The following is a 26,189-nucleotide window of genomic DNA, read 5'->3' as shown; positions in this document are numbered from 1 at the left end:
GTTCCCACCCAGCCGCTGTGTGTGTTTGTGTGTGAGTGTGTGGATGTGTTTCTGTTTCTGGACCAGACCCAGCTCTAGCCCCATTATCTCTCTGTGTCTTTGTATGTGCTGATTTATTTCAACAGTGCTCTTTCGGCCAAGCGCTGGGTGCCTCCTCTTTGTCAGCTGCTGTGTGAACGCAGAAGCCTTTGACCACCTTTGACAGTGTGAATATTTTAGCTCCCTTTAATATGCAGCCTAAACTTTTTATGTAAAGATGAGGAGTTGGAAGGGGGTATAGAAATAGGACAGGATAGCAAAAGAGTGCCAGGGTGTCGTAGGAGTTCAACAATGACGCTATAAATTAAAGGAGGGTGAAGAAAATAATGTGCGTTTGTATATATATATAATATACATATATATATGGTGCTTTCACCTCACTATTTATTGTGACCATTTTTCATTTACCGCAAATAAATATTAAATTTTTGCTTGAAATTTCAGAGACATGTTGTCAGTAGTTCATAGAATAAAATAACAATGTTAATTGTTCATTCAAACGTATAACTATAAAAAGTAAAATCAGATAAACTAATCATTTTAAGTGGCGTCTTAATTTTTTCCAGAGCTATATATATATATATATATATATATATATATATATATATATATATATATATATATATATATATATATATGAACCATTTAAGATTATATATAACGTGAAAATGGTGTTTTGAGTGAGGCAGTTACTTTTGCCCTCGTCAGTCCAAGCTACCTTTTTTTCTTTTACTTTTTTTTTTTTTTTTTTTTAGAAACTTGCTGTCCCTTATCTAATAAGTTCTATTCCAGGATATCTCTGTTTTCAGCTCCATTCATCTACACGTCAGTTCAAGGAAACATAGCTTTCAGGGAATAAGCAAGGATTAAGCAAATATTTACTGAATCATTAGTGAAAGGTAAATCCAGGGATCAAAACACGCTGGAATATAAAAAAAAAACAAAACAATTGATCATTTTACTGTAAATGACAGGATAACAGTCTATGCCAAGTTTTTTGAAAGTATTTATTCTGGGGCATTTATTTTTTATCTGTTGTACATCTTTTTATTGGAGTTATAGTGAGTTTGCCCCTTTTTGGTAAACAAATAAAACCTGTCCAGATGCCTTTTTCTCCCTGATCAGAATAACTGAGAGCTACCAGGTTCTCTGGGATCCGGACTGGTTGTGAAGTTTCAAGAATTACTAAGTTTTTGAACAATGTTGTGGTAAAACTGTGGAGGATATGCTTGTTGTTATAAAGAGGACAAAAATGCAAGATGCAGAGACAACAGAGGCAGATTAAATAAACGAAGTTCAAAAGAGGCACTAAAAATGAAAAGAAAACAGAAAAAGGGAAACCAGTACAAGTGAAGTCAGACACAAGAAGGATGGCTGAATGTAGAATGACATACAAACTAAACATAGTTGGACTGGATAAGATTATCATGAAAAAGTAAAATAAAAGTCACTTATTTAAAACGTGGATTAGATTAGCAAAAGCAAAACCTGCTGCACAAAAAAAAAAAAAAAAATTCATTTCAGAATGAAGGCAAAGACCTGCCAGTTTTCTGGGATCATACTTAAATCTTTTGTGCTCTATCCCAGCTGTAATTTATTTACGTTGTCAAGTTTTCCCATATGTTTGCTCAGCTTGCAAGACGTTGAAAATAAAATCACTTCCCTGAACTCCATGTTTGGCTGGTTCATTTTGAACTAAAAACAATTTTTTTCTTTCATAGCTTTGACCTCACAAATACACACACGTCATCCCACTGTGAGGAATCAAAGTTCAGCTGTTGGGTCGCTGATTTCTTGGAAGTAGTAGTTGGAGTCCAGCTCCAGCCTGTAGCTGGGCGGCGCGTTTGGGATAACAACAGCAATCGTTTTCTTCGATATCACTGTGACCGTGTTGTCACAACCTTAGTGACATATGTTCCTCAACTTCAGATGGGTCTGTTTTAATCAGATGGAGATTAATATGTTTAGTGTATGCTCACTGTGGCTTTATTAATGCAGCTTCTGTTTTTGTATTATAATCCCTCTCCTTCCTCAAAGCCCTCTCATCTCATTACCAACCCTCGATCGGCCATGTTGACCTTAACACTGACTCCAGCCTTAATAGTTTGGCACCTTCTATCTCTAGTCAAGCTTATGAGTACAATAAGTCAATAAAAATCATTGAAAAGTATTTTTTAATTCAGTATTTCACTTAAAAATTAACATTTATATGCATATGTTATAGGGAATTATTACACACAGACATTTCATTTTTCATTTCTGTTATTTTAATGATTGCGGTAAACAAACACTCAGGATAATTAAAATATTGAAAAATACAGGAATGTTATACAATTGTTATGTTATAATTCACACAATCATTTAAAAGATTGGTAAGGAGGTAAACTACAAAATGAATGAAATAGAAAGTTTAGTGGAAGAAACAAAACATGTACTGGACTGTTGTTTAGCTTTGTTTAGATCAAATAATTTAAATTGGAAATCAAGATTCCACAGTCTGGAGGGAGAGTTGAGCCACACAAAATCCAAAATCCAAGTTGGTTGAGGTCCAGCATGCAGTTTCCACAATCAACTATGCTATGTTGGTTGCACCACTGCTTTATTCAGGTAGAAAGTCAGCACAGACACGCATCATCCAGTGACCAGCTGTATCAAGATGCTAATTTAATTTTCCAGAACTTGGACCTGCCAACACTGAGAAAGTACCAGCTTTAATTGCCATTATATGACTCTGCTTGGTTAATCAGCAAACTAGCCTTAACTAAACATCATGGAAAAACTATGAAGGATTGTCAAGAGGAAGATGAGAGATGACAGACTGAAGGCCGATAATGAACCTGAACACCTCAGCAGGTTGATCACCTCCATGCCACGCTGCACTGGTGCAGTAATTCACACAAAATGAGTCAAAACACTTTAATGACTGCATATATGAGTGGTCTTTACTGTTTTAGTGGTATAACATCCCTGTATTGAACTCTTCTTTTAAAGACTAAATTTTTTAAAAATATACTTATTTACAAAAATAAAACAACTTTTCAGAGATATTCTAATGCATTTTATTTGAAATTGTAAGATATATTCTAACTTAGAACCAAAAAGGAAGGACTGTGACCTACTTCTTCTCAGCTTGCAAACATAAATTTCTGCTTAAACTTAATGCATTAGCACATCAGCCATCCAGCACGTCGATAGCTCCAACAGAGCAAACTATAGAACAGACAGACAGCGTGGAGATTATAGCAAGTCAGACAAGAAGACCTCTCCAACCAGACAAGACGGACACGGGAGGGAGTGAAGAGGAGATTTGTATGGGAAGCAAAGGGGGGAGCGGCTGTGTCATGGTAAGGGTAGACCAATGGAGCGCGGAGGCCCTCATGCCCCTGCTGATCACAACAGGGGATTAATTATGTCAGCATAATAAGTACAAATGGTGATCTGAACGTGGAATTAGCCCCCTGAGCAGAGGCTTCTGCAGTCTGCAGTGGAGAGGAAGAGTGGGTGGTAATGGAGGGGGGATTGTCCCAATTTGTCCCAGCCTGTGCATGCACAGGGATGGAACCTCGGGTGGGGTATGTTGTTGTCTGTTGGGCTGGCAGGCAGACCAGACTGGCTGGCATGCATGCTTGCTTGAAGTGCCTGGCTGGCTGGGTGGGTGGTGGGCTATCTTGGTCAGTCATCTCTGTTATGATTTGCATGGATGTCAGTCTCAGTGGCAGCTGGACAAGTTTCTAGCTGAGCAGGAGGTGTTTTCTTTGTTTATTTCACAGTGTGCCCCATCACACCCAGTTGAACTTTAGCTACGGGATAAATTCTGTGTTTTAATTAGTTAACGGCAATGTGAAGTATATAAAAAAATCAACACTTAGTCTTATTCTTCTCATTACATTTAAATAAAGTCCTCCCTAGTAAATAATGTAAGTTTTTCATATCCTACAATAATATTATTGTTGAGAAGACCAAGTTTGAGATGGGGCTGAGTTTCAGATCGAGGTCGTGCTGCCCCAGGACTCGGCCCAGAGGCAACAGTGATCAACCCCAGCCTGTTGTACTAGCTGTTGTCTCTGCTGGCCAGATGCCTTCAGCACTTCCCCATCAGACTCTGTCAATGTTACACATTCTCTGTGCCAAAAATGTAAACAAACCATGGAATCCTGATTGAAAAGAATTTCATAAAAACTTGTTCTCATTACCATGTTTTCAGAAGATATACTGTTGTATCAGGTATGTAAAAGCAGCCCGATATGTTAAATAGGGAGCCTTGTTCAAATTTTATGATCTCATGTTCAGGTAAATGTGAGATATGGAAAACTCTCAAAAACCCCAGGGGTCTTGCAAAAGCATAAAATAAGCATCAACCCAACATTCTACATTGTTAAATAAGTAGGCATGTGTAAACCTTACTTGCCAATAATGGGAACATATCTCAGAGGAGCTCTTGCGTGTTAATGCACTGCACCAGATTTCTTCACATCTTTAAATGTTACAGTATTTCCCAGTCTTGCTTAATTGCAAAAACACGTTTGGAGCTCTAGAAAACAATTTTACTACTCATTTTCTAGGATGATGTTTTGCATTTTTCACTTAGACATGATAAGTCTTTCCACAAAGTATGCAGTAATAACTACAAACCAATATAATGTTGATCTATGAGATGCAAGTCAGAGTAATCACCATTGATGAGAGGGGATTTTCCCAACAGCTGTCCATCCTGTTTAGAGGTTTTATTTTCATATATGAGTGTCGTCTTCAAAAATGTCTAAACATTAATATTGACAAATTGTAAAGAGTTAGATTGATGTATAATCTCTCTGTCCAGGCATTGGCTAAACTTGTTAATGTTACTGTTCTCCCGGACTCTTTTTAAAAAAAATTATTATTATTGAGGAGGCATCATCTCGAATAACCAAGAAAACAGAGTCAAAATCATCCGTCCAATTTATTAAAGCCAAATAAGTAATAACAATGTACAGAAGCAACAGAAACATATGTTTCAGAACTGAACCACTGCCATGAGTCCTTAAGAGACAAACACGGAATGACCCCAAACGATAAGATTCAACTTCTCTTAAGCCCCTAAATAAGCTGTGAAGTCTGTGAAACTTAGCTTAACATATGTGTGGGGGTGGGGGTGGGGGGGTGGGGTGTGTGTGTGCGTGTGTGTGTGCATGTACATGCGAGCAGATAAAAGAGACAGAGGAAAGACACACGATCATTTATCCTTACTCAGCATCAGCAGAACTACACCACTGTCCAAAATACTCAGACTTGCTCTGACGGTGCTGTTGTAATATAGGGTGCAGATTAAGTCCGCTACTGAGCTTTCTGTCTCTCCAACTGTTTTACATGATCACAAAAATATTTAACTTGATTAATATGTAATATTAGTAAAATTTTGTCATTGCAACATAGTTTTTACCTGTCTGTACTCTCATTATCTGCTAGGATCAAAACGTGCTTTTGGAAGAATGTTTTAAATTACTTCAAGTAAAGTCATGTTAATAGAGTTTAAATGAGAGAAACATTTTTCTTCTTTTTTTTTTTTTTTACTTTTTGTCTCTGCTACTTGAACTGGGAGGGAAATAAAGTGATTATGATATTTTCTTTCAAAATTACAGCAAGTTGTTTGATGAAGAAATCTGTCCATATTTCAGACTCCAGACCCTGCAGCCTGCATGCTTTTAGTAAGCCCATGAAGCTCGTTCCATGCAGGTGGGTGCAGATAATGATTTCTCCTCTGCTGCGGTGAAGCTGCTGATGGGGTAGGTCACATGCAGACTCAGGCCTCATAAATCCCTGCTCTATGATGAGCTTCTCCATATGACTGATGGAGATCAGAGGCAGCCAGTTAAGATGCTTGCTCATAAACATGCTACCCTACTGCTCTGACGGTGCTGTCAATTTTCATATTTCACCAGTTATTGGGCTCAGAGTCCTGAGTTATAACCCCAGCAGACTCTTGTTAAGGACTTGAATTGTACTGCTGACAAACAATTTATGGAGAGAGCAAGAAAGGAATCCAATTGATGTTTTTAATTAGGACGAAGATTAAAATGTTTCTGCAAGCAACAGCGTTCAGTCTCAGATACGGGAGTCAGTGATGGTTGAGTCTTTCAAACGTGTTCCAAATAACAATCTTAAGAACTGAGTTAATAATATAAAGTTCTCAATTAGTTAAAACCCATTAAATCACTTAAATATCAACACTGGTATCCTCATAACAGTTAAGGGGTTAAGCATTTTTGATGGGCAACAGACCACTCATAATACATGAACATTTTCAACCTTAGAACAACAAAAGTGAAAAATGTTGGCATAGATACCATTATGTGTTTACATGAACAATTTGACTACTTCTCAATATTCACGTCATCTGACTCGTCACCTGACTTTTTCCTGTGAAAAGCTCACTTCCCCTTCAGGCCCTGCAGATGAACCAGTTAGACTTGAGGTCAGAGGTCGTTCTAGATAGAGGCCCATGGGGTCCAATACCCCTGTAGAACTGGTCCAGGCCCCTGTTATGACCCCTCTACTGAAATGATGAATCAATTTCTTGTGGTTTTAAGGATTCTTATGGCAAATAAACCATAACTCATTGATCCCTTGAACCAATTTCATTTTTACCTTCAGAATTCTACTTTAACAATGAATTGAAAATTAAAGTGTCGCACTTTTAGCTTCAGCCATATGATCACAGTTTTCTTCTGCCAGATAGGAGTTTGCAACTTGCAAATCTAGAGCCACAAGTGGCTCTTTGGTGCTGTGCTGTGACTTAATATGCTGAAATATTGCCCTGTTTTTCTTTGTTCCGTTCTTTTGTTCTGTGCTCTCATGAAAAAAGAAAAAGAAAAAAAACACTGGCTCCATCCTGCTCTCCACCCCCCACCACTGCTTACAGTGAAAAAGATATGAGCAAGTTTGGCACATTTTGCTGTGTTCACTTCAAGGTTTTTAGACTTTTCTTTTCTTGCAGACCCTCCTTGCACTTTTGTGCTTTACTCATTTCCACTCCTGTCAGCTTAAATGGCAAAATTTATAACCTCGCTCCAAGGGAAGAAAAGAGGAAGAGGAGAGCTGAGGGATGTCATTGGATTGAACCAATATCCTTAAAGAAAATCAACAGGCGCGCAGTGGCAGTCGATACAAATTATTTTTAATAAATAATTAACTTTCTTTCCCCACAAGTGTGTGTCATGCCAGACTTCCAGTCCACTCCAGTACAAAATCACACACAATCCCAATAAGAGTGAACAGCTGTAACTTCATAAAAAATTCAAAGTTCATGAAATGTTTTGCAAGGCCCTGGTACTGCTGGTGAATTGTAATTTAACTTAAAAAAAAAAAAAATAACACAAGTTGTTCATCAGCAGTTTGAAAAATGACTAACTACAGGCAATTTAAGCTAATTTAAAGGTTTCTGCATATGTAGGGAAAACGAGCCGTTTTTATACCTTTTATTTGCTCCCACACCACAGTAACCGCTATTCTGTATCCATAAATGTGCCAACTTATTTTGACACATAAATCCCACATCAGTCTAAGGGCCCCTTGCTTGGCCAGCCATGACTGATGATGCACACTGACTCACTCGAACCCCTTCCCCCCAGGTGAGTGCTGTTCCGTGTCACTTACTGGAACACACTCCTCAAAAACACAATGAATGCCTCACAGAACCATAAACACACACGCACGCACGCACCCACACACACAGACATGCATTCACATCTATCTATGTAAAAAATACTGGACTTTGCTAATGACTCAGAGGGTGGTTTTCTCTTTCTTTCTCTACATCCACATACCTCACCATCACCACCCCCTGAAGCCCAAAATATCCAGCATGCATCAGACCAGGTGCTCTTTAAACACAGAAAAATGGGATTAAAATAACAAATGAACATTCATAGCCAAAGTTGTCATCGCTGTGATCAGAGAGAGGGCTTTTGTGTACTCAGACAGAAGAGATGATGTCAGCTTTGCTACTATCCAGTGAAGAGACAGAAAAAAATAAAAACAAAAATGAGAGATTTACCGCAAACAGAGCAGGATTCACATCCTGCTTATCTTTTCCTTTCCCTTCCTCTTTATTTGCTTTAGGTAATTTAATGTAAAAACTGTGATGAATTTAGCAGTAGCTGCTTAAAATATGTCTAAATGAATGCAGTTTTTTTTATGACAATTAGACAAAACTGTATGCAAGCATACTGAGCCCAAACCAGAGTATCAAAGTACCTTTTGGCAATCCTCTTACAAAGGCACACATTGTACATCTGAGACACACAAATGCACTTTAGTACCATTTCCTCTTATTGACGCTCTTGGCACGTCTAATATTTACAAAAATGTTATGGCTTGACAACCTACAATTAAACTTGTCATAACAGAACCCATCCAAAACGCCAGACAGGAAGGAGGAGATGTTAGGAGTGATGTCAGCCCGGCAGATAAAATGAAGAGGCACGCAGGCATGTAAACAGCTGTTCTGTGATTGTCTGTGGTTCAGTGCAGTGTCAAAGCATGCCGTATGTTTCTGATGTTTTTCACACAGACAATGGTTTTGTGTCGTTAGGTACTCTAGAAACTTAATCCCGGTTAATTGTTGCCTGTCATATTGAAGAATTCAGGCCAAAATTTGCTCTTGAAAATTCCTTAGAGCATTTCAGTGATTGAGAAAATAATTAGAAGTTAATTTTATTCATTAATTGAAAGAATTAAGTGGTAAGGGATGTTTGGTACATTTCAAGACTTTAAAATATTACACAAAACCAACTGAAAAAATGCAGCAGTGTAGTTATGACTTGTCTGTTGCCTTCCGATATTTTTCTGCATGGAGTCTGGATGTGCTGCCTGTTCATATGCAATTGTTCTCCATTGGTGCATGGCTTCTTCTAAAAGTCTACAAACATGACTGTTACGTTAATTAACCTGTGACGGTCCACAATGGATGGTATGATGCTAAACAAGTTGACTGCTCACAATGTCCTGCCTTCAAGCATATGAATGAAAGGTTTAGTGGAAGAAAGAAATGGAAGGAAAGAATGTAGGAGCAACAGGAATGTCTACAGACTTGCATGGTCTGTACAGTAAATCACATTCAAAAGTTGGGAGGTGATTCATAAAGAAGTCAGTTGTGATTGAGTTTATGAGCCAGGCTTACAGCTGAACTTTATTTAACATCTAAATTCAGTATCATTCTCTGATAGGAAATTTTGGGGCATTTCATACTTCCCTCTGAAGAAGGGAAGTATGAAAACATTTATTTAGATGAGAATTTTGTTTTCCAGCTGGACTTGGCACCTGCCCTCACTTCCGAAAGCACAACAGCTTACATGATATATGACCAATTTTATTGCTGACTGTTCACCTCCGTTCCACGCAGCATACGTTTAGTAACTCGAACTAAAACAGCCCAGAATAAGGCGATATACAGTAAACTGACATGCTTTTCAGTGGGCTGATATTCTTTTTTGTTTCCTTCTAATAAAGCAGTCTGGATAAAGTTTTAAAATTATTTATGATTGCCTATTTTTCTATCACAAAATTCTGCCACTTTAATAAACATTTCACAGCTACCGTAGGCAATATTACGTTTTCTCAGAAACTATCATCAGACTTTACAGAAATAAATGCTTTAAATACATCACCATGTGTGCAATGAATTGCTATAATATAATATATAAGATTTCACTTCCTCAAATAAATTTCTTTAAAAAAAAAATCAGATTTATTTCACAAAGTTTGGAGATTTACCTTTCACTGCTCTGACAAAGAGAACCTTAACTCATATTTATTTAACTACAAACCTTCAAACAACCAGATCTATGTGGTTAATAGAGATTTGGTTGTTCCATCTGTATCTTCTTATTCAAAAATCAGCTCCCAAATGATTCCACATCTGAAACGTTTTCTCATCATATTGCATTAGTCCTCAGCTATCATTCTGTCCATTTCTCTGCTTTGAAGTTGATCCACTTTTTAAGCAAAGCAGAGCTCACTGGAACAGAACGCGGGGGAGCGATGGTGGAAAAGAAATCTTCTTGTATTACATCTCTGAATTATTACAGGCATGTGAGCATGTAACCCTAGCTAAAGATGTAGAGTGCTTTTTGGAGTCTGTGTGTAAATGGATCTAGTCAGAGGTGAAGAGAAAACAAGTCTGACCTCATGCACTGTGCACCGGGGAGGTCAACCTGTCTGTTTGGTTTTCTGAGCCAGGACCATGCGCTCTGTTTGAGAAAGGGGACTGCCCGTGCTGACGTCGTAAATTACAAAGTAGGTTTGTTTCGTGAAGCTTGTGTGTGTGCGTGTGTGTATGTGTCTGTTTGCTGCTTACTTTGAGCTTGCACATGTGAATGCGTTAGCCCGGCCTCTCTGTGAGCTACATCACCCACTTTCTTCGCCTTTTCCTGAGCTAAAAGCGCCGATCTCTTGCTGTCTTACTCACAAATATGATTCAACATGGAGATGACGGGGCCTCTTAAATGCCATTTACCGGGACTTGGCATGGCGATAATTGAAAATGCCAGTAAAAGTGCTTAGGAGAAATTCCAGCAGGATTATCGCCCCAGTAACATGGACAGACAGAGGGCCTGTCTCTGGAGAGCACAAAAGAACTTGTCTCCATATCATAAAACCTGCTCTGTTCTCCTGCTTTTTTAATCAAACTGCTGCTATGCCAGCCTTGGGAGCGGAGTTAGAGTAACATCTTCGTCTTTTTTTTTTTTCTTTTTTTTTGGGGGCGGGGGAGTGAAGGTTAGTGATATGCGTGTACGTGTTGTATGGATGGGAGGAGAGGCCGTGTGTGTCGAGGGGGGCAGGGCGGGAGTATTGTTGGGCAGTTTTCCTACCCTCTCTCTTTCGAAGGCCAGTGTTGTCGGTGCATCATATAAAAGAAGATATACAAGCAATTCACATGCAAATGTTGAGAGTGATTTAGAAAAGAGGGGGAGAAAGGGGAAATGTGCTATTGAAAGCCAGTGGAGGGATGGGGGAAGACAGGAGGGCTGGGCAGATTGGAGGTGGTTGGTGGTGGTGGTGGTAGGAGGGGGAGGGGGGGGGTCACATTAAGTATTGGAAAGGGAGGCGTGAGGTGGCGGTGCTGTGAAACAGAGAGACATTTGTGTTATCTGGCTTTATGTATCACCACTTCTGAATAATAACATGGAAAAAAAAGAGAGAGAGACTTGCCTCATCAGCCTGGTAGAGCCAAGGCATAAATAAAAGAAAAGAGCTGAACAATGGAATTACTATTGCCCCAGTCTCTGCGCTGAAGCTGCATCACTAGTATTCTTTGGAGCCACTGGCAAGAAGATTAATGTTTAGTTAAATATCAGTGTGGGAGCTGCTGGAGCAGGGAGTGGGGAGGAGGAAGAGAGTTGCTTACTGGGTCTTCTAAACTTAGTCAGCCCTGGCTCTCTTTGTAATCATGTTGTGTTGCCACGGATGAGTCCCAGACGCCCCTCTCTTAAGTTTTGGTCAAACATATTAAGAAGTTAGGTGCATGAATTTATAGACAGTTTTATGGGTTATGTCTGATTAAATCTGTGTGGGGTTTGTGGGCTTCATACCAAAACTGCTTGAATTCATATTTACTGGGAAATTACTCATACCGGGTTGGAAAACAATAAAAAAGTCTCTCAGTAGTCGGTTATAGTACATATTTGTATTTAGATGCTCAGTAACAATAATAAGAAAAATCATTCTATTAAGTTTGGCTTCTGTGAAAAACTTATATGCATTGTTTTATGTTATAAGAGTGCATGAAGCACTACTAAACAATCTGTGAATAGTTTGCCATGACAATCCGAAACCTTATTCTACAGAAGTTAGAACGTGCATCTCAATAAATTGAAGTTTATTTGAGTAACTCAGTTCACCAATTGAAACATTAATTACACACAGACTGGTGTGTTCAATAGTTTTTTTGTGTTAATTATGATAATTGGACAATTATAACCATTAAAAGTTTCAACCTGGATCTGGGAATAACATCAGACATAATTAAAACATGCTTTCATTTGTGTTTCTATACATTGTGTACCTTTTAGAGGTGTTCCGATCGTTCGGTCACCGATCATAGTCGGCCGATTTTTGTGAAAAAGTGCATGATCGGTGATCGGCGATCATTGGTTCTTGTTGCCGATACCAATCACCAGCATCTCATTTCGCAGCCTGCCTGTGCAGCTGGTCTCCTCTTTCCTTCACACTGCGCAAACACGCAGCAACAAATCCTAAGCGATGTGGAACTACAACGCACTGAGTGAATGGGGACGTTTGTGTGTTGCGGCGGAACATTGAAGCATGTCAAAATGCATCAACACAGCTAATACGACATAAAAACAATGCCATACTTGACGGAGTTTGGCTACATCGAGGCTGACTGCAGTAAAAAAGACATACGGAGGATCAGATAGCAGGTAAAGCAGCGCACAGCTACAAACACTCACCTGGATTAGCATGACGCTACGCGCTACAGGCAGTAATATTTCAGATGGAGCGCCGTTTCTGCTCCACCTGGTAGTGACTCTCACAACGAACCTGTTTAAAGCTGCAGCATCTAACCTAAAAAAATAAATTTTACATACGTATTAAAACTTTCGCTGTCCTAACATGAGACAGATAATCTCTAAAAAAATAATCGATTTCCTCCCTGCTCTGCATAATTATTCCGCTCAGTCAGAAACAGCCACTCAGAACTAGCAGTAATCAGCTAGCCGCCATGCTAACAGGAAGTTTTCATTCAGTAACTCTGGATTGTTTATTGTAATGGAACCTGTATTTGCCTTTGAATGTTAAGTTTTATACTTGAATTTTTTTGGCAATGTTGAGAGGTTTTATTTTGGCTCTTTGCATTATTTAGCCTCTTCAGAACCTTCATATGTTATCAGTCTGTTAAAGGTAGTATTACCGATAGCAGTACAATTTGCAGAATGCCTGTTTTGTTTAGTTTTCTTCTTGTAAAAAGTTATTAAAAACAAGTTTTTGTCTAAATTAAGGTGAATTCATGGTTCCTTTTTCCACATAATGTAACCGGTAGTGTTTATGATAAAAAAAAAATAATAATAATAATTATGTGATTGGAATCGGTGATCGGCCCTCATGGGTGATTGGTATCGGTATCGGCAGGAAAAAGCCTGATCTCTAGTACCTTTAAATACTGACATGTTTTCTAAAGAAGAATATATGTTTCAGATTTGATGAGGTTGTCAGAAGGAACCATTTTTATGCCAAGAGGACATTTTAAACTTTGAGATCAGAGTAGGTGGAAAATCTCTGTGAAATCTTTGTAATGACTTTTTTTTTTTGCTTTCTAAGTTCAAACTTGGTTATTTGATCACTATAAAGTTAAAATTGTTTTTTATTGTGTTGAACAGCAACTAGATTTAAACCCACAAGTCCTCAAAAGAACTGCTGTAAACGAACAAAATACTTTGGTTTTCTATGTCCTCATCTGCCATCCATCTTTTCAAAATTGTAGGCTTTTTAAAAGTTTAATAGTGCTTCTGCAGGCATTTTATGTGCATTAATTCTCAGAGATAAAAAAAAATCCTTTTAGCCAAAAAGTTTCTTTCTCATCTTCAGACTAAATATGGAGGGATTAAAATCTTCTTCCTGGCATATCCATTCCTGTAAATAATATTTATACTATTCCCTAAGTGCAAATAATTGCTGACTCAATATTTTTCATGACAGTTCTGTCTTGTTATGGGTGATTTCTAGGAACAGAGCAAGAACTTTCAAGTCTTTATTTCTCCAATAACAGCTAAGTGATCACAGCGCCTCGAAGCAGGAGGCTTCGTCTCGGCATCCGTCCTGAACTGCAACCTGCCTGTACAACCACAGAGCTCTGTGTTTGACCACAGAGCAGCACTGCAGTGGTTTGGGGTTTAGTTCCTTCTTCAGTAGCACCTCAGCAGTATTTGAACAGGCACGTTTCCAGTCATCAGCACTCTTCTCTAACCTCTGCTCCCCTGTGAGCTCCCATGCGTTAAATATAAGAACAAGGATTTACACAGACCACAAAAATCAAGAGTCAACAGAGCAGGCTGTTTACATAACTAAAAGTCCTTGGTAACAGACGCATCTCCCAGCTATGATGATGTTGTTGCTCATAATCAGCTTGTGGTCTCAAACACAAAAATATTTCCTTTTCCTTTAGTTTTTTAGCAGCTTTTCCTTCTGCACCACCCACAGAGTGAGTTCTTTACATTTATATGAACTAATTGTGAGTCAGCTTTAGTAATTTAATGACTGTATTCCTGTAAAGCATACATGGATTACTTTTATAAGCTCCCACATACACATACAGGCACACTCAAACACACAACAGTTCGACAGTTCTTTTCCAAGAAAAGAGGCCTCTGTAATTTCAGTTTTAATGGCATTTACATGTGAGTCTGCGTATTTGCGTATCCATGTGACCCAACCGGACATCCTCTGCAAGTATTAGTAGCAGAACTTAAGGGGTTGGGGTTAAAGGGAGGGTACCCACAATATTACACATTCTCATAAATCCGAGGCCCCTGCAGCATTCATGTCTATGGCTTGTGATCTGGGGCGAGAGGCATGTCCGGACGCAACTGCCCTCCCTCCTCTGCCTCAGCTCTATTTTTCTACAGCATGTACGGGAGACACACGGGTCAGGGGTGAACCTGGTTGCATGACAGCAGGTTGACAGTCTCAGTTGCTAAGGGGATAGGTGACAGGGTGGCACGGACGTGGGGTGACAGGGTGATGGCATGAGGTGACAGAAAAGTTACCAGGTGAAGACGGAGCTGAGTGACAGCAACTGACCGACTCGATGGCATCTTACTTTCTCCCTCTTCTACTTTGTCCGTCTTCCTCCCTGTCATCCGTCCACCATCTTGTCCAACTTCCATGTCTCAGCCGCACCAGCGGTCACACCTCTCCGTCAAACCTTTGTACTCTTTTCACCGGAGCTTTAACAGCGAATGAGTGTTGACTTTTTTTGTTTGGCTGCTTTTGCGGTAAAAAAAAAAACCAACATTCAAACATCTAACTTGTTGTGTTTGTCCAAACGTGCTTGTGCTTGTGTGCAAACATGGGATTACTTTTGCATTTACTGCACACACATTCTGTGCAGTACCCTGAAAAAAAACATTCACACCCTTTGAACGGTTCCAAATCTTGTCAGATCATGACCACAGAATGTATTTTATTTGGATTTTATCAGATACAGTAGATCAACACAAAGAAGTGATTGATTAAGAAGTGGAAGGAAGTGTGGTATGTTCCACCTTTTAACTTTGTAGAACTACCTTTCACTACAATCATAGCTCTTGCCAAATCTTTGGGCTGTCTATCTGCCAACATTTTCAAGTTTCACAAGTTCTGCCTGCTTAACTTAGTTTTAATTTATTTGAAGCATACTAAGATATTTGGTGTAGAAATTAAACCAAAAATAATTGGTAAAATTTTGTGTTTTTGCTGTGTGCTTATGGCTCTAACATGATACATTATTGTCACCTTCCTAAAATAGTACAAGTCATTTTTGTCAAGACGATTTAAGTAAAAGAAAAAAGAATCACTCTTGGCAATAAAGGCAATTCTTTAAAGAAGTTTCCAACGGTAACACTTTTTGCAAAGCACTTAATGTATTGATAATTATTAGTGAACACTTTCGCACCAGTTGCACCTTTTATAAATTGCTTTTTTAAACCAGTCTGAAATCTTTTTTTCCCCCCACCCCAAATATATGTGCGTCTGTGTGTTTCACCGCAATTAAAATCCTTCCTGTTTTGCTCTCTCAGCTGCGAGTCACAGGCATGACGTGGTGAAAAAAAAGCCAGAGAGGAGGAGTCCATACTGCTCTGGTAGGAACCAGAGGGAGGAAATGAAAGGTACTCCCCTTATTTCATACACCAACAAACACATACACTGACTCAGCAGCCGCAGCCAGAGTGTGTGAGTGTATCTGTGTGTGTATGTGCGCCTAAAGCTCACAAGTTCCTGCATGTTGCACAGCTTTCAAGCGGTCCTCATTTTCTGAGAATAACTGTGAATTGTAACATGAAATGTTTGAGCTCAGGGGTCATATTTGCGCAGTCTGCAGCGCAGCAATGTGTTCTCACAGTATTGGGGAGGTATTATTCCGGCGGGTGCTGAGAGGGTTTTGACCTGTCTAGCCTCGACACACACCCAACATCTTGTCCGGTGCTGCTCCTGCTCATCAGGGAGGTGCAAGAGAGACACAATACCAGCACTCATTGACCAGGTTAATAAGTATTCTGTCTTGGTCCGAGGCGCTGATGCTCTCTACCTTCTAATACACTGCATGTGTGTTTCAGTCTTCAAAGCTGCGCGCTGACCTAATGTCTGCCTCACACAGCTTTTGTAAACTAATGAATGACAGGGGCCAGGGAATCTGAACTGTGACTGAAACAGGCCAGTGCTGTGCGTGGGAGTGTGTGTTTGTGTACGAATTTGCACGTATATAACTCATTTCTCCTCCAACGCTCCCATCTCATCAACCTTGTTGTTGAGACCGCTTCCATGTTTGCAGAAAAAAAAGATTTGAGTGGATAGATGTGTGCATGTGTAGCGGACAAGAAGTTGTGAGTTGGTCGCACCTACTGCGTTGTCGTGATTTTGTCCTGTTTCAAGCCTTACAGTTTGTTTTGTTTTTTTTCATTGTTCTTTTAATCTTTGTCTGACAAAAAGGATTTTACTGCAAAATTCTTAACATTTCCGGTTCAAATAAGAAAATCTGAATTCTGTTCAGATTTTCTTAATTTTCAAAAACAAACAAAAAAGAGTATTGAGAAACAGCATGGATTGATACATTTTTCATAAATCATAAAATACAGGTAGATGTCCCAAGGCATTCCAACACATAATCAAGTCAGAAGGAATATCTGGTCTTTCCACTGACCTCTGGGTCACCCTTGGGCCTGCAAAGCCTCCAAAAGGGGGTGGTTGTATGCGTCAAAGTGTAAAAATAAGCAAAAAAGTAAATTAATACTGATCCATTTAAAATAATCTCTTTATTACATAGTAATTATAGGAAATCAATAAGACCTTTGGCTGAAAAGATTGTGATATTTAAATATGCAACTGTGATATTACTACTGAATTCTGCAGACGTTATTTTACAAATATTTGTTTCTTACACATTGCTTTTATTAAAAAAAAGAAACTAATTGTGTGGCTAAATAAACCAACACAAACTTAGGCATGTGTGGACAGTGACTGTGTAGTATGTTTGTTTTATTGTGAGTTTATTTTGTCATGATTTAAAAATATATACATAATTTCAAGCCAAGACCTTCTCGCCTCAAATAACCCATATCTCGACTATTATTGAAAGTTGTTGCTTCAGATTCATTAACTATCAGGTGCCATGAAATGTCCAACTGGTTTGCTCAGCCAGAGGAGAAGCAGTAATGCATGAGGGACGCAAACCATCAGAGTCAGAGGAGGGACAGAGCAGCTCATGCCATGTCCAATTGGCACGTGTTGTTTGTTTGCAGGAAGGTGCCATTTGGATGTGTGTTTGTGTGAGTTGCAGTTCCTTGTTGAGTGTGTTTCACAAGATGACAGCTTGATGAGAGCACCTGACTGGCACTTCCTGGCATTGTCAGATGCCAAAAGGAATTGTTTGTGAAGGTTTGTCTACATGCAGCCATTGGTGCGCAGCCATGAATCAGGAGTTCATGTGATCTGCTCTCTAATTGTCTTGTTTAGGTCTTTTCAAAAGGAAGAGATGGAAAATTCCAAACCTTGGAGGTCATGCACTCGAGCTACCAGACCGTTTTTTTTGTTTGCTCATGGAAGACACAAAAACGTAACAGTCTATGTTTACATAATTTTATAGCTTTTTATGTCAGGCGCCAAGAAGAAAAACAACACTTGCCTGCAAGTTAGTTGGTGATTTATGTCATGTTTGGACAAGTATGAGCAATCCATCTTTATAGATGGTCTTAATTTCCCCAAAAATCTAGCCATTATTTCTGAAAAACAAGCATGCATTTCAATCAGAGGCTTAATTTTCAGATTTAGCTCACGCTTTTAAAAATTTGCTTTTAAGTTTATAACTAAGCGGCGGTTGCTTTTTCAGCGTTACAGTAGTGTGGAACTGCAGAATGTGCTTTGTTTTCATAAATATGTATGAAGCAGCACTCTTTTGTTTCTTCCAGCCTTATTCCAGTAATCATACTTTTTAGAAGCCCCGTCATAGTGCGACACCTCACAATTACTTATCTGCATTTTGTTGAGATGTTTATAATTCCCACAACCCAATACAGAAGCATGGACTCAAATTACAGGCTTTGAGTTACACGGTGAGAACTTATTTATTGTGGCACCTTCTCTTTCTCTGCTGGTGTCAGTCGACTACAAAACCTAATTAGTGCTTTCAGCTCGACACCCATTAGCTGAAACCCGATACTTGGCCTGGTGTTGAAAAATAATTATGACATTCCTCTTATAAATCATTGGTTAGATCCTGAACCCCTTTCAATGGAAATATGATTTCCCACTACAAATTGTCCGACCTGTTTTATGTTCTCCAACACATAATTAAAGCCGTGGCGTGTGAGAGGAAGTAATTTTGTTCAAAGGCTTTTGGCAGCAGCAGCACAGCTATGTCTTTTCTGCTTGTTTAGAGAGCAGCTACTGGCAGACCTGGACATGTGAGCTGTGTAATGGATTAGGAACAACAGCAGCAACATGTGTGAATAACCTGTGTTTGTCAGACAGCCAAGAGACATGGGAAATGAAATACATCACGGAGCAGCAGAGGTGATCCCGGGGTCATCAGATACAGCAAGGGCCACTGGCACGCCACTTTTGGGCTCGGAGAAAATGTGTCTACACATTAGGCTTGCGGGGGCAAAACAAGCCCGCTTCAGTCTCCTGGGGAGGTTGCCTTCTAACCACAAGCAGCCATGCGTGACCCAGTGAGTTCAGCCTTGCTGAATGAAGACCACAGAGGAAAGAAAAAATGTCTACGGAGGAACCTACATATGCTGAACATGTATTAGGGCAGCTGAAAGCTTGTTATAGGCAGGGATGACATCCACACAGATGTAAAAGGCCAGAAATGAGTATTATTTGGCAATATTCTCACTAGAACCAGGAAGATAGAACACACCATCTAAAGCCCTTACACTGACTCCCTGCACCTCACAGAATAGACTTAACAATACTTCTGTTAGTTTGTAAATCACTGAACGACTTAGCATCACAACACATTAAAGATCTGTTGTTGCATCAACCTTCCAGACCACTCAGGTCTTCTGGTTCTGGTTCTGCTCTGCATCCCCAGAGCCAAACATGCAGAAACAGCATTCAGCTTCTATGCCACAAATCTGGAACAAACTTCCAGAAAACTACAAAACAGCTGAAACCCTGAGTTCCTTTAAATCAAGACTAATTGATTTAAATTGGTCTAAACTGTGCTTAGAGTTGCCTTTGAACCGTAGAAAATGGAATATTGACCAACATATTTGATGTGTATTGGTGATTTTGATGATTGCACCCATCAAAATGTAACTTTTGTTACTGGTTCCTCAATTGTTGATGGCATGTTTGTATGATTTTTTGTTTTGTGTTTATGATGTAAGGTATGCTATACAAATAAATTTGATTGATTGAGAACACATCTATCTATCTATCTATCTATCTATCTATCTATCTATCTATCTATCTATCTATCTATCTATCTATCTATCTATCTATCTATCTATCTATCTATCTATCTATCTATCTGTCTGTCTGTCTGTCTGTCTGTCTGTCTGTCTGTCTGTCTGTCTGTCTGTCTGTCTGTCTGTCTGTCTGTCTGTCTGTCTGTCTGTCTGTCTGTCTGTCTGTCTGTCTGTCTGTCTGTCTGTCTGTCTGTCTGTCTGTCTGTCTGTCTGTCTGTCTGTCTGTCTGTCTGTCTGTCAAACGTAAGTAGTGTCTTAGGTTTAACCCTGCTTATTGTTGTAGAGGATGGCTAATCTCCCTCATACTTGTAATCCTCAAGTTGGAACATTAGGTTGTGGTGTCTTCAACTGTGTCCTTCCAGAGAAAGGTTGGGCTGTATGTGTGTGTGTGTGCGTGAATGTGTGTGTGTTTGTGATTTCTGTATTTATAAATAAGCAGTAACTTCCTGCACCAACCTCACCCAAATACATGGCTGCCTCAGTGCCCTACAAAGGTCATAGTGCAAATCTTTTGTTAATCTGCTAATCCAATTGGTGTGTTGTGCTCACATGATATGCCGGTCAACAGCACAGCCATCTTCTGTTTAGGCATACACATACACACGCGCGCACACTCCCATCGCAGGCTCACACACTCGCCACCATCGGCCTTTTCCCCACGACAGTCTCTGACTCCGTGACACCGGCCCGGTTTGATTCTGCTTAGGCTTGAAGCAGATTAGTGAAGGTGACTCCTGAGGGGGAATTCCACTGCATAATTGGCAGAATTTATAAACCAATTAAGACACTTTCTAAAGTCTGCTATTCTCAAGCAATTATTAGCCCGTTGTGATGCGATAAGAAGGGGCCAACTGATGCATGCATCATACATATAATGGTTTCCATGTGTCGTTTGAAGTTGATCGTGGTCCAACAGTTCACTAGAGAGCTGCTGTGTTTTCAAGAACGTGTTCTTCAGGTGAATCAGAATGATTAAAAAAAATTTAAGAATATTTTATGTTTTATGAAGTTCTAAGCTAACTGAGATGTCTCATAGCACCCTTGATGTTATACTTGTAGGTAAAACAAAATATTCACATAAATATTAGTATATTTGCCTTGTATATTGTGCAAAATGGGACAAAGTTTTGGATATCTTCCTGTAGACTTCTCAAAACAGTACGATGATACTTTTTCCCCTCCTTCTGACAGAGTTGGTGTACCTGAGTTTTTTGTAGGCTGCCTTTCTCTCAGTTTTTTCCAGAAATGTTGTGATTGAGATTAGGTGTTGTGTGTTGACAACTTAATGTCTTTGCATTTGATGTCCTTGGCAATTTTGTAACTAATTTGGTATGCTGAGGTTTACTGTCGTTATGGAAGACCATTCATGCTCGTACTTTAACTTCCTGGCAGAAGCCCTTAGATGCTGCCTCCACTTTTTGCACCAGTCTGTCCCACTGCAGGAGCACATAACATGTTGCTGCTGCCATACTTCACAGTTGTCATGGCAATTTCATACACAAAATGTTCTCACTTTTTCCTCCACTAGCCATTATGGATAAATGCTTCAACATTCGATTTATCAAATTACAAAGTATTTCTCCGAAAATGAAGGACTTTGTACTGAGTTTATTTGTAAACTGTAATCTTTGTTTTTATGTATCTTCTTCCATTTTAGTAGCCTTTCAGCCCATGTCAGTACAGAAATGTTTTAAGTGATAATAATAACAGGTTTAGTTTCATAGTCTTTTGCTTTTTTCTGAGGATAGATATTTCACACAAAAACAAGTTCACCTTTAGGACACAGAACTTTTCTTCTTGTTTAATAGTATAATGATGGAACTGCACAAGATTTTTAAAATCTTATCCCTTATCAATTATCAATACAGCAAGGAACTCAACAATATACTTGGACTGCATTAAATGTTAACTTATTTAAAAATATTGTGCATTCAAAATCTTTGTCAGTATACAACGCTTATTTAATGATGCAAAAAAATGTTTATTGCATTAAGATGATCATCATTAGGAATCTATAAGTAAATTGCTTTATTGCCACAACAGCAAATGTAACCAAAAGAACTATTTCAACAAATTCAGATTGTGGCAGAAGGAGACCAATGGTGACTAGTCCAGTTTTTATTTATCAAGAAAGTCATACATTTCATCACATTTACAAAATGATTGCAGATTCCATTTTGGAATATTGGAATTAATGTCATCATTCCTTGTGATTGGACATTCCGGTGTTTTTTGTTAGTTTGAACAGATGAATGTGGCACTGTGAGGCTTCTGTGAACTTCACCCAAGACTAATTCAGACTTGTGGAGTTCTACAATTATCCTCCTGACATTTTGGTTAATTTCTTTTCTATTTTCCATAACAAAGAAGCAGTGTGTTTGAGATGATCCTTAAAATGCATCCACAGATGTGGTTCCAATTAACTCAAATGTTGTGAATTAACTTACAAAGTTAAAAATGACATCACAATTGGAGCTTTCACAAACCGTTTAGAGTTATAGTGATATTAGGGTTTATAGACTCCACAAATGCAAGAAAGTATAAATAAATCGTCTCATTCTGGTATAAAGGAAATATAAATAATTTTGGTGATTCTTTCTGACCTACAACAGGAACCATTTAGTAAGATTAATGTCAGACAGTGGGGGGAAAATTGGTTACTTGCATTTTTATACAGCATGTATGTAAAAATAGTTATAAGTATGCATGCACTAAATCACCAGGATATATTTACCCAAACTGTCTTGCCTCCTGCTAACTAACAAGGCATAATGTATGAAAGGAACGTATGGAAAACATGTGGTTCCTATGCTAGTCACAGATAACAGCCCCATCAGAGCTTCACTGTGAGTGTGTGTCTCTGTAGCGCCAAAGCAGAGGCTTAGCAAGGGAACTGGATCCCATTTCCCAGGCTGAAGTAGGACCTGAGGGCAGTGTGTGGAAACTGAACTAATTGCAGGATATTGGTCCTTGGATGATTAGAGGAAGACATGGAATGCCTGGTCTGTGATGCAAGCAGACCAAGGTGAGACTAATGACGGATGTATTTTTTAAAATGATCCTCAGATAAGGTTGGGTCCTGCAGCAGAGAACTGCAACATGCAGCGCAAAGCATCCAAGGCCTGTTTTAAGTGTTTTAAAACATTACTGCGATCAGATCTGTACCAATAGTTATCTATAACCTGAAAGTATTTGGATTAACATGCAGACTAGGATCTCAGCAGCGTTTCTTTTAGGAATTAATATATTGCTCAAAAACTAATGTGCAATTCTTTCATAGTTAGTATCTACCTGAATAAATATAAGGACACTACAGTCATTTTGCCTTATCATATCTTAGTAGTTTTAGTCATTCCAACCTTTCCAGGTGTGAAATAGAGCCATGTTTTACAAAGTATTTTGAAAAACAATGAAATTTAATTACTTTTAAAAAATTTGAGGCTTTCAGTCTATAACATTAGTCTTTACAATAACAAATAATTTCATGTATAGTGGAGCACCTGCTTATGGAATTATTTATTTGTACTTTCTGTTGTTGAAAGTGCAAATAACAATAAAACATTTATTATTGTTGGCCTGAATTGTGTGGAAAGTTTGTCCAGCTAAAAGGTAGAGAAATACTTGGAAGATAATGTCTTAGTAGATGATACACAACCGCACTCAGATGTGAATAAGTTGGAATGAGAAGTGAGTATATTGGGGAGAGATGGGATGTAAAATTGCTTTGGGATAACAACATAGTTTGAATGTCAGACTGGTTTTGTATTCCCAGAGCGAGTGGCAGAAACTGTGTTGTTACAAATTACTATAAATCAGTTTAGAAGAACATGCTGCAATTGCTCTCTTAAGTCAACTAGACTCTCTAACTGCTTTGTAGACACAATCTAGATATTAAAGCCCCAGTGCTGACACAACACAATCCTTACTGAGTTTTCAGATATGTTGCACCAATCTAAGCTTACAACTACTTTTTTGTATAATTGGAGTGTTTTGTCTATGGTTTTTAGTCAGTAGAAATACTTCACTTGTTTGTAACACTACATCATTCTCCTGGTTTCTAAGTGTCTCTAAAGGCTCGACTGCCAGCCTGTACCATGAATCCTCTGCAGATGGTCCAGAATGTGTTGGTGCATCTGGTCTCCCACCCTGCAGGAACCCCAGACTTTCACTGTTGCATCTTTCAGACGCATTTTAGGATTTGCTAAAGTCGTTGCAGATTTGGATCATCCCGATATCATTTTGTTTCCTATTTTGTTGTCATGAGTTGCCATTTTGACTCTTCCTACTTTCATTTCATACTCATGTACTTAAACCCCCTCACATCAGTTTATCTCCGTAGTAGTTAACTATTTTCATGACTTATGAATATTAACATTTTTTGCAAACTTTCTAAACACCCTACTTGCAGTTATTTTGGTGTTAAACTAGTTATGTGCTGTTATGGACTCATGAAAACTAGTAGAAAAGGACCCTGGATCAATATTAGTCTGTAAGTCCCTTGTAAATATCAACATTTCCTTACAATAGACTCTGAACTGCCAAAGCTACAGGAGTCCAACATGGCAAAAGATTGATGTTGTCAAATGCCGGGACTTATTTGTGGCTGCTTACTATTAACCAATGTTTAACCTGCTTATAATGTTGCTTATGGATTAAATTGCTCCAAGCATGAAGCTTTATTGACTTATTTATCTCAGTTTTCTTTACGGTTACAAAAGGGCTGAAACACTCTATTGTTAAGCTTATCATATGGCTCTGTGCTTTTATCTAACTCCTTCCATTCTATTCAAATGAGAATGTGTTGACATTAGGATCAAGGATTTAACAACACAGATGCACTTAGAATCTCAGTGGAAACATTTGTTCAAAAAAAGATCTTCCTGAACATTTTTTAGAGTTGCAGTGACAAAATGTTTGTCACTGTGAGTTTTAAACCTCCCAGTGACAAACATTTTGGATAAAATAAATGTTTTTAACACCTTAGAATCTAACTAAGTAAGAAAATGAATGATTCAAGAAGTCCTAAGCAAATTCACAAGTATGTCAAAATGTTACAGTCTTCTTCTTGACATTTTCTACAAGTTAAAACTGAAATAAGGCACTGATAAGCTGTCAGCAAAGTACATAGCTCATTTATAAGATGAACTTTGACTTCGTAACGATAACAGTTGCTGCTCTAGTGTATAATTTTTCTAGTAATACAGAAAACGACATAGTTAGCCTTTGTCTTTTATTAAAGATGCTCTACACTGCCAGCAACAAGTGGCAATTATTTATTTGTATGATACAGCTGGCCTGAGTCCTCAGCTGTGCTTCACTCTGTTGTTTGTGTCCAGAAATGTTGGCCGTCTTGGGCAGAAGGCATTTTGGAAGCAGTGAAGTGTTGCAGCCCCTCTGTGCAGACATCAAGCCTTTGATTCTGTCTCTGCGTTCAGCCGCCGCCTTTGTTTGCTGTGTTTGTTTGATGTTACTTTAGCAGAAAGAGACAGACACCATTGAGCGGTGGCAGTGCTGTTCTTCTGCGTGCCATTCACGCCTGCTGTAGAGCGCTCAGAGTCAAACACAACGAGGCTTGGCCATTGTTTACCAGTGGAACTAATCACCCTCATGGCACCTCCATAAACCCCCTCCCTGTTGACAGTGATTGGGGTGTACCTATGTGTGACCATGGACAATACAAATGTGCCAAAGGCAAATAGAATAGGGGTGCACTGAGGCAATATTTAGCTTGGCCAGATGGCCGGTCGCATGCAGCAGGCTTCTTGGGTCTCCACATCTGCTCCTTGTGATGTGCCAGCAGAGTGTCTTAGCTTTACACAGCAGGGCTTTCCTCTGCACCCAGTTTTGTTCTACATACTTACACACAGAGCCGTCTGTTTTCACTTCAACAGAGGCAGGCTGCTCCTATTTTGTGACATTTTAGAACCAGATAAAAACTCCTCTAATTTCTTTATTCTCCCGGAATACGCTCAGATTCCAACTTGTGGTGTGGTCCTATTGCGTCACCAGTCCACACACAGAAGCTTGCTTTTTCAGCTGTGTAATATAAATTCTCTTCAAATATCTCTGCACAGATGGTTTATTTTTACAAACAATACACAGGGCCGCATTCCTACCGAGCTCCATCCCCACCCGCTTAATGCCTGCCTAACTAGACAGCCTCTTTTTGAGGAGCAGAAAGCCAAGTAGAGTGCGCACAGATGGTCCAGTGACACTGTTGTCATACAAACAGGCTTCAATAAAAAAGATATATACACATATAAAGGTATGGATACATATCCCACATTGACATTTGCACATGTATCCATAAGCTTGTTCAAGCGTTGAACAACAGATGTTTTAAAAAAAAAAAAAAAAAAAAAAGGAGAAAAATGCATATGTATGAATTTTGGACTACATACACACCCATTTTTTTATGCAATCAAATATGAAATTATTTTGATGTAAGATTATACCTTAGATTCATCAAACCTATAAGTATTTAAA

The 26,189-nt window shown here is 38.9% G+C and overlaps 1 protein-coding gene across 1 annotated transcript in view; it reads left to right on the top strand.

The window, feature by feature from the left end:
* The window catches only part of sall1a (spalt-like transcription factor 1a), a 132,886-nt gene that overhangs the window by 61,500 nt on the left and 45,197 nt on the right, over nucleotides 1-26,189 (top strand). The window contains exon 2 of the mRNA XM_081605399.1: nucleotides 15,810-15,899. Coding sequence (XP_081461525.1) covers nucleotides 15,893-15,899 — 7 coding nt within the window. The 5' untranslated portion in view covers nucleotides 15,810-15,892. The remainder of the gene's footprint in view (nucleotides 1-15,809; nucleotides 15,900-26,189) is intronic.

The sequence above is a fragment of the Poecilia reticulata genome, chromosome 3, assembly GCF_904066995.2.
Source record: "Poecilia reticulata chromosome 3, P_reticulata-male-v2, whole genome shotgun sequence".
Taxonomy (NCBI): Eukaryota; Metazoa; Chordata; class Actinopteri; order Cyprinodontiformes; family Poeciliidae; genus Poecilia; species Poecilia reticulata.
Note: the sequence above shows the minus strand (reverse complement) of the source record. Positions and strands in the feature narration are given on the sequence as shown.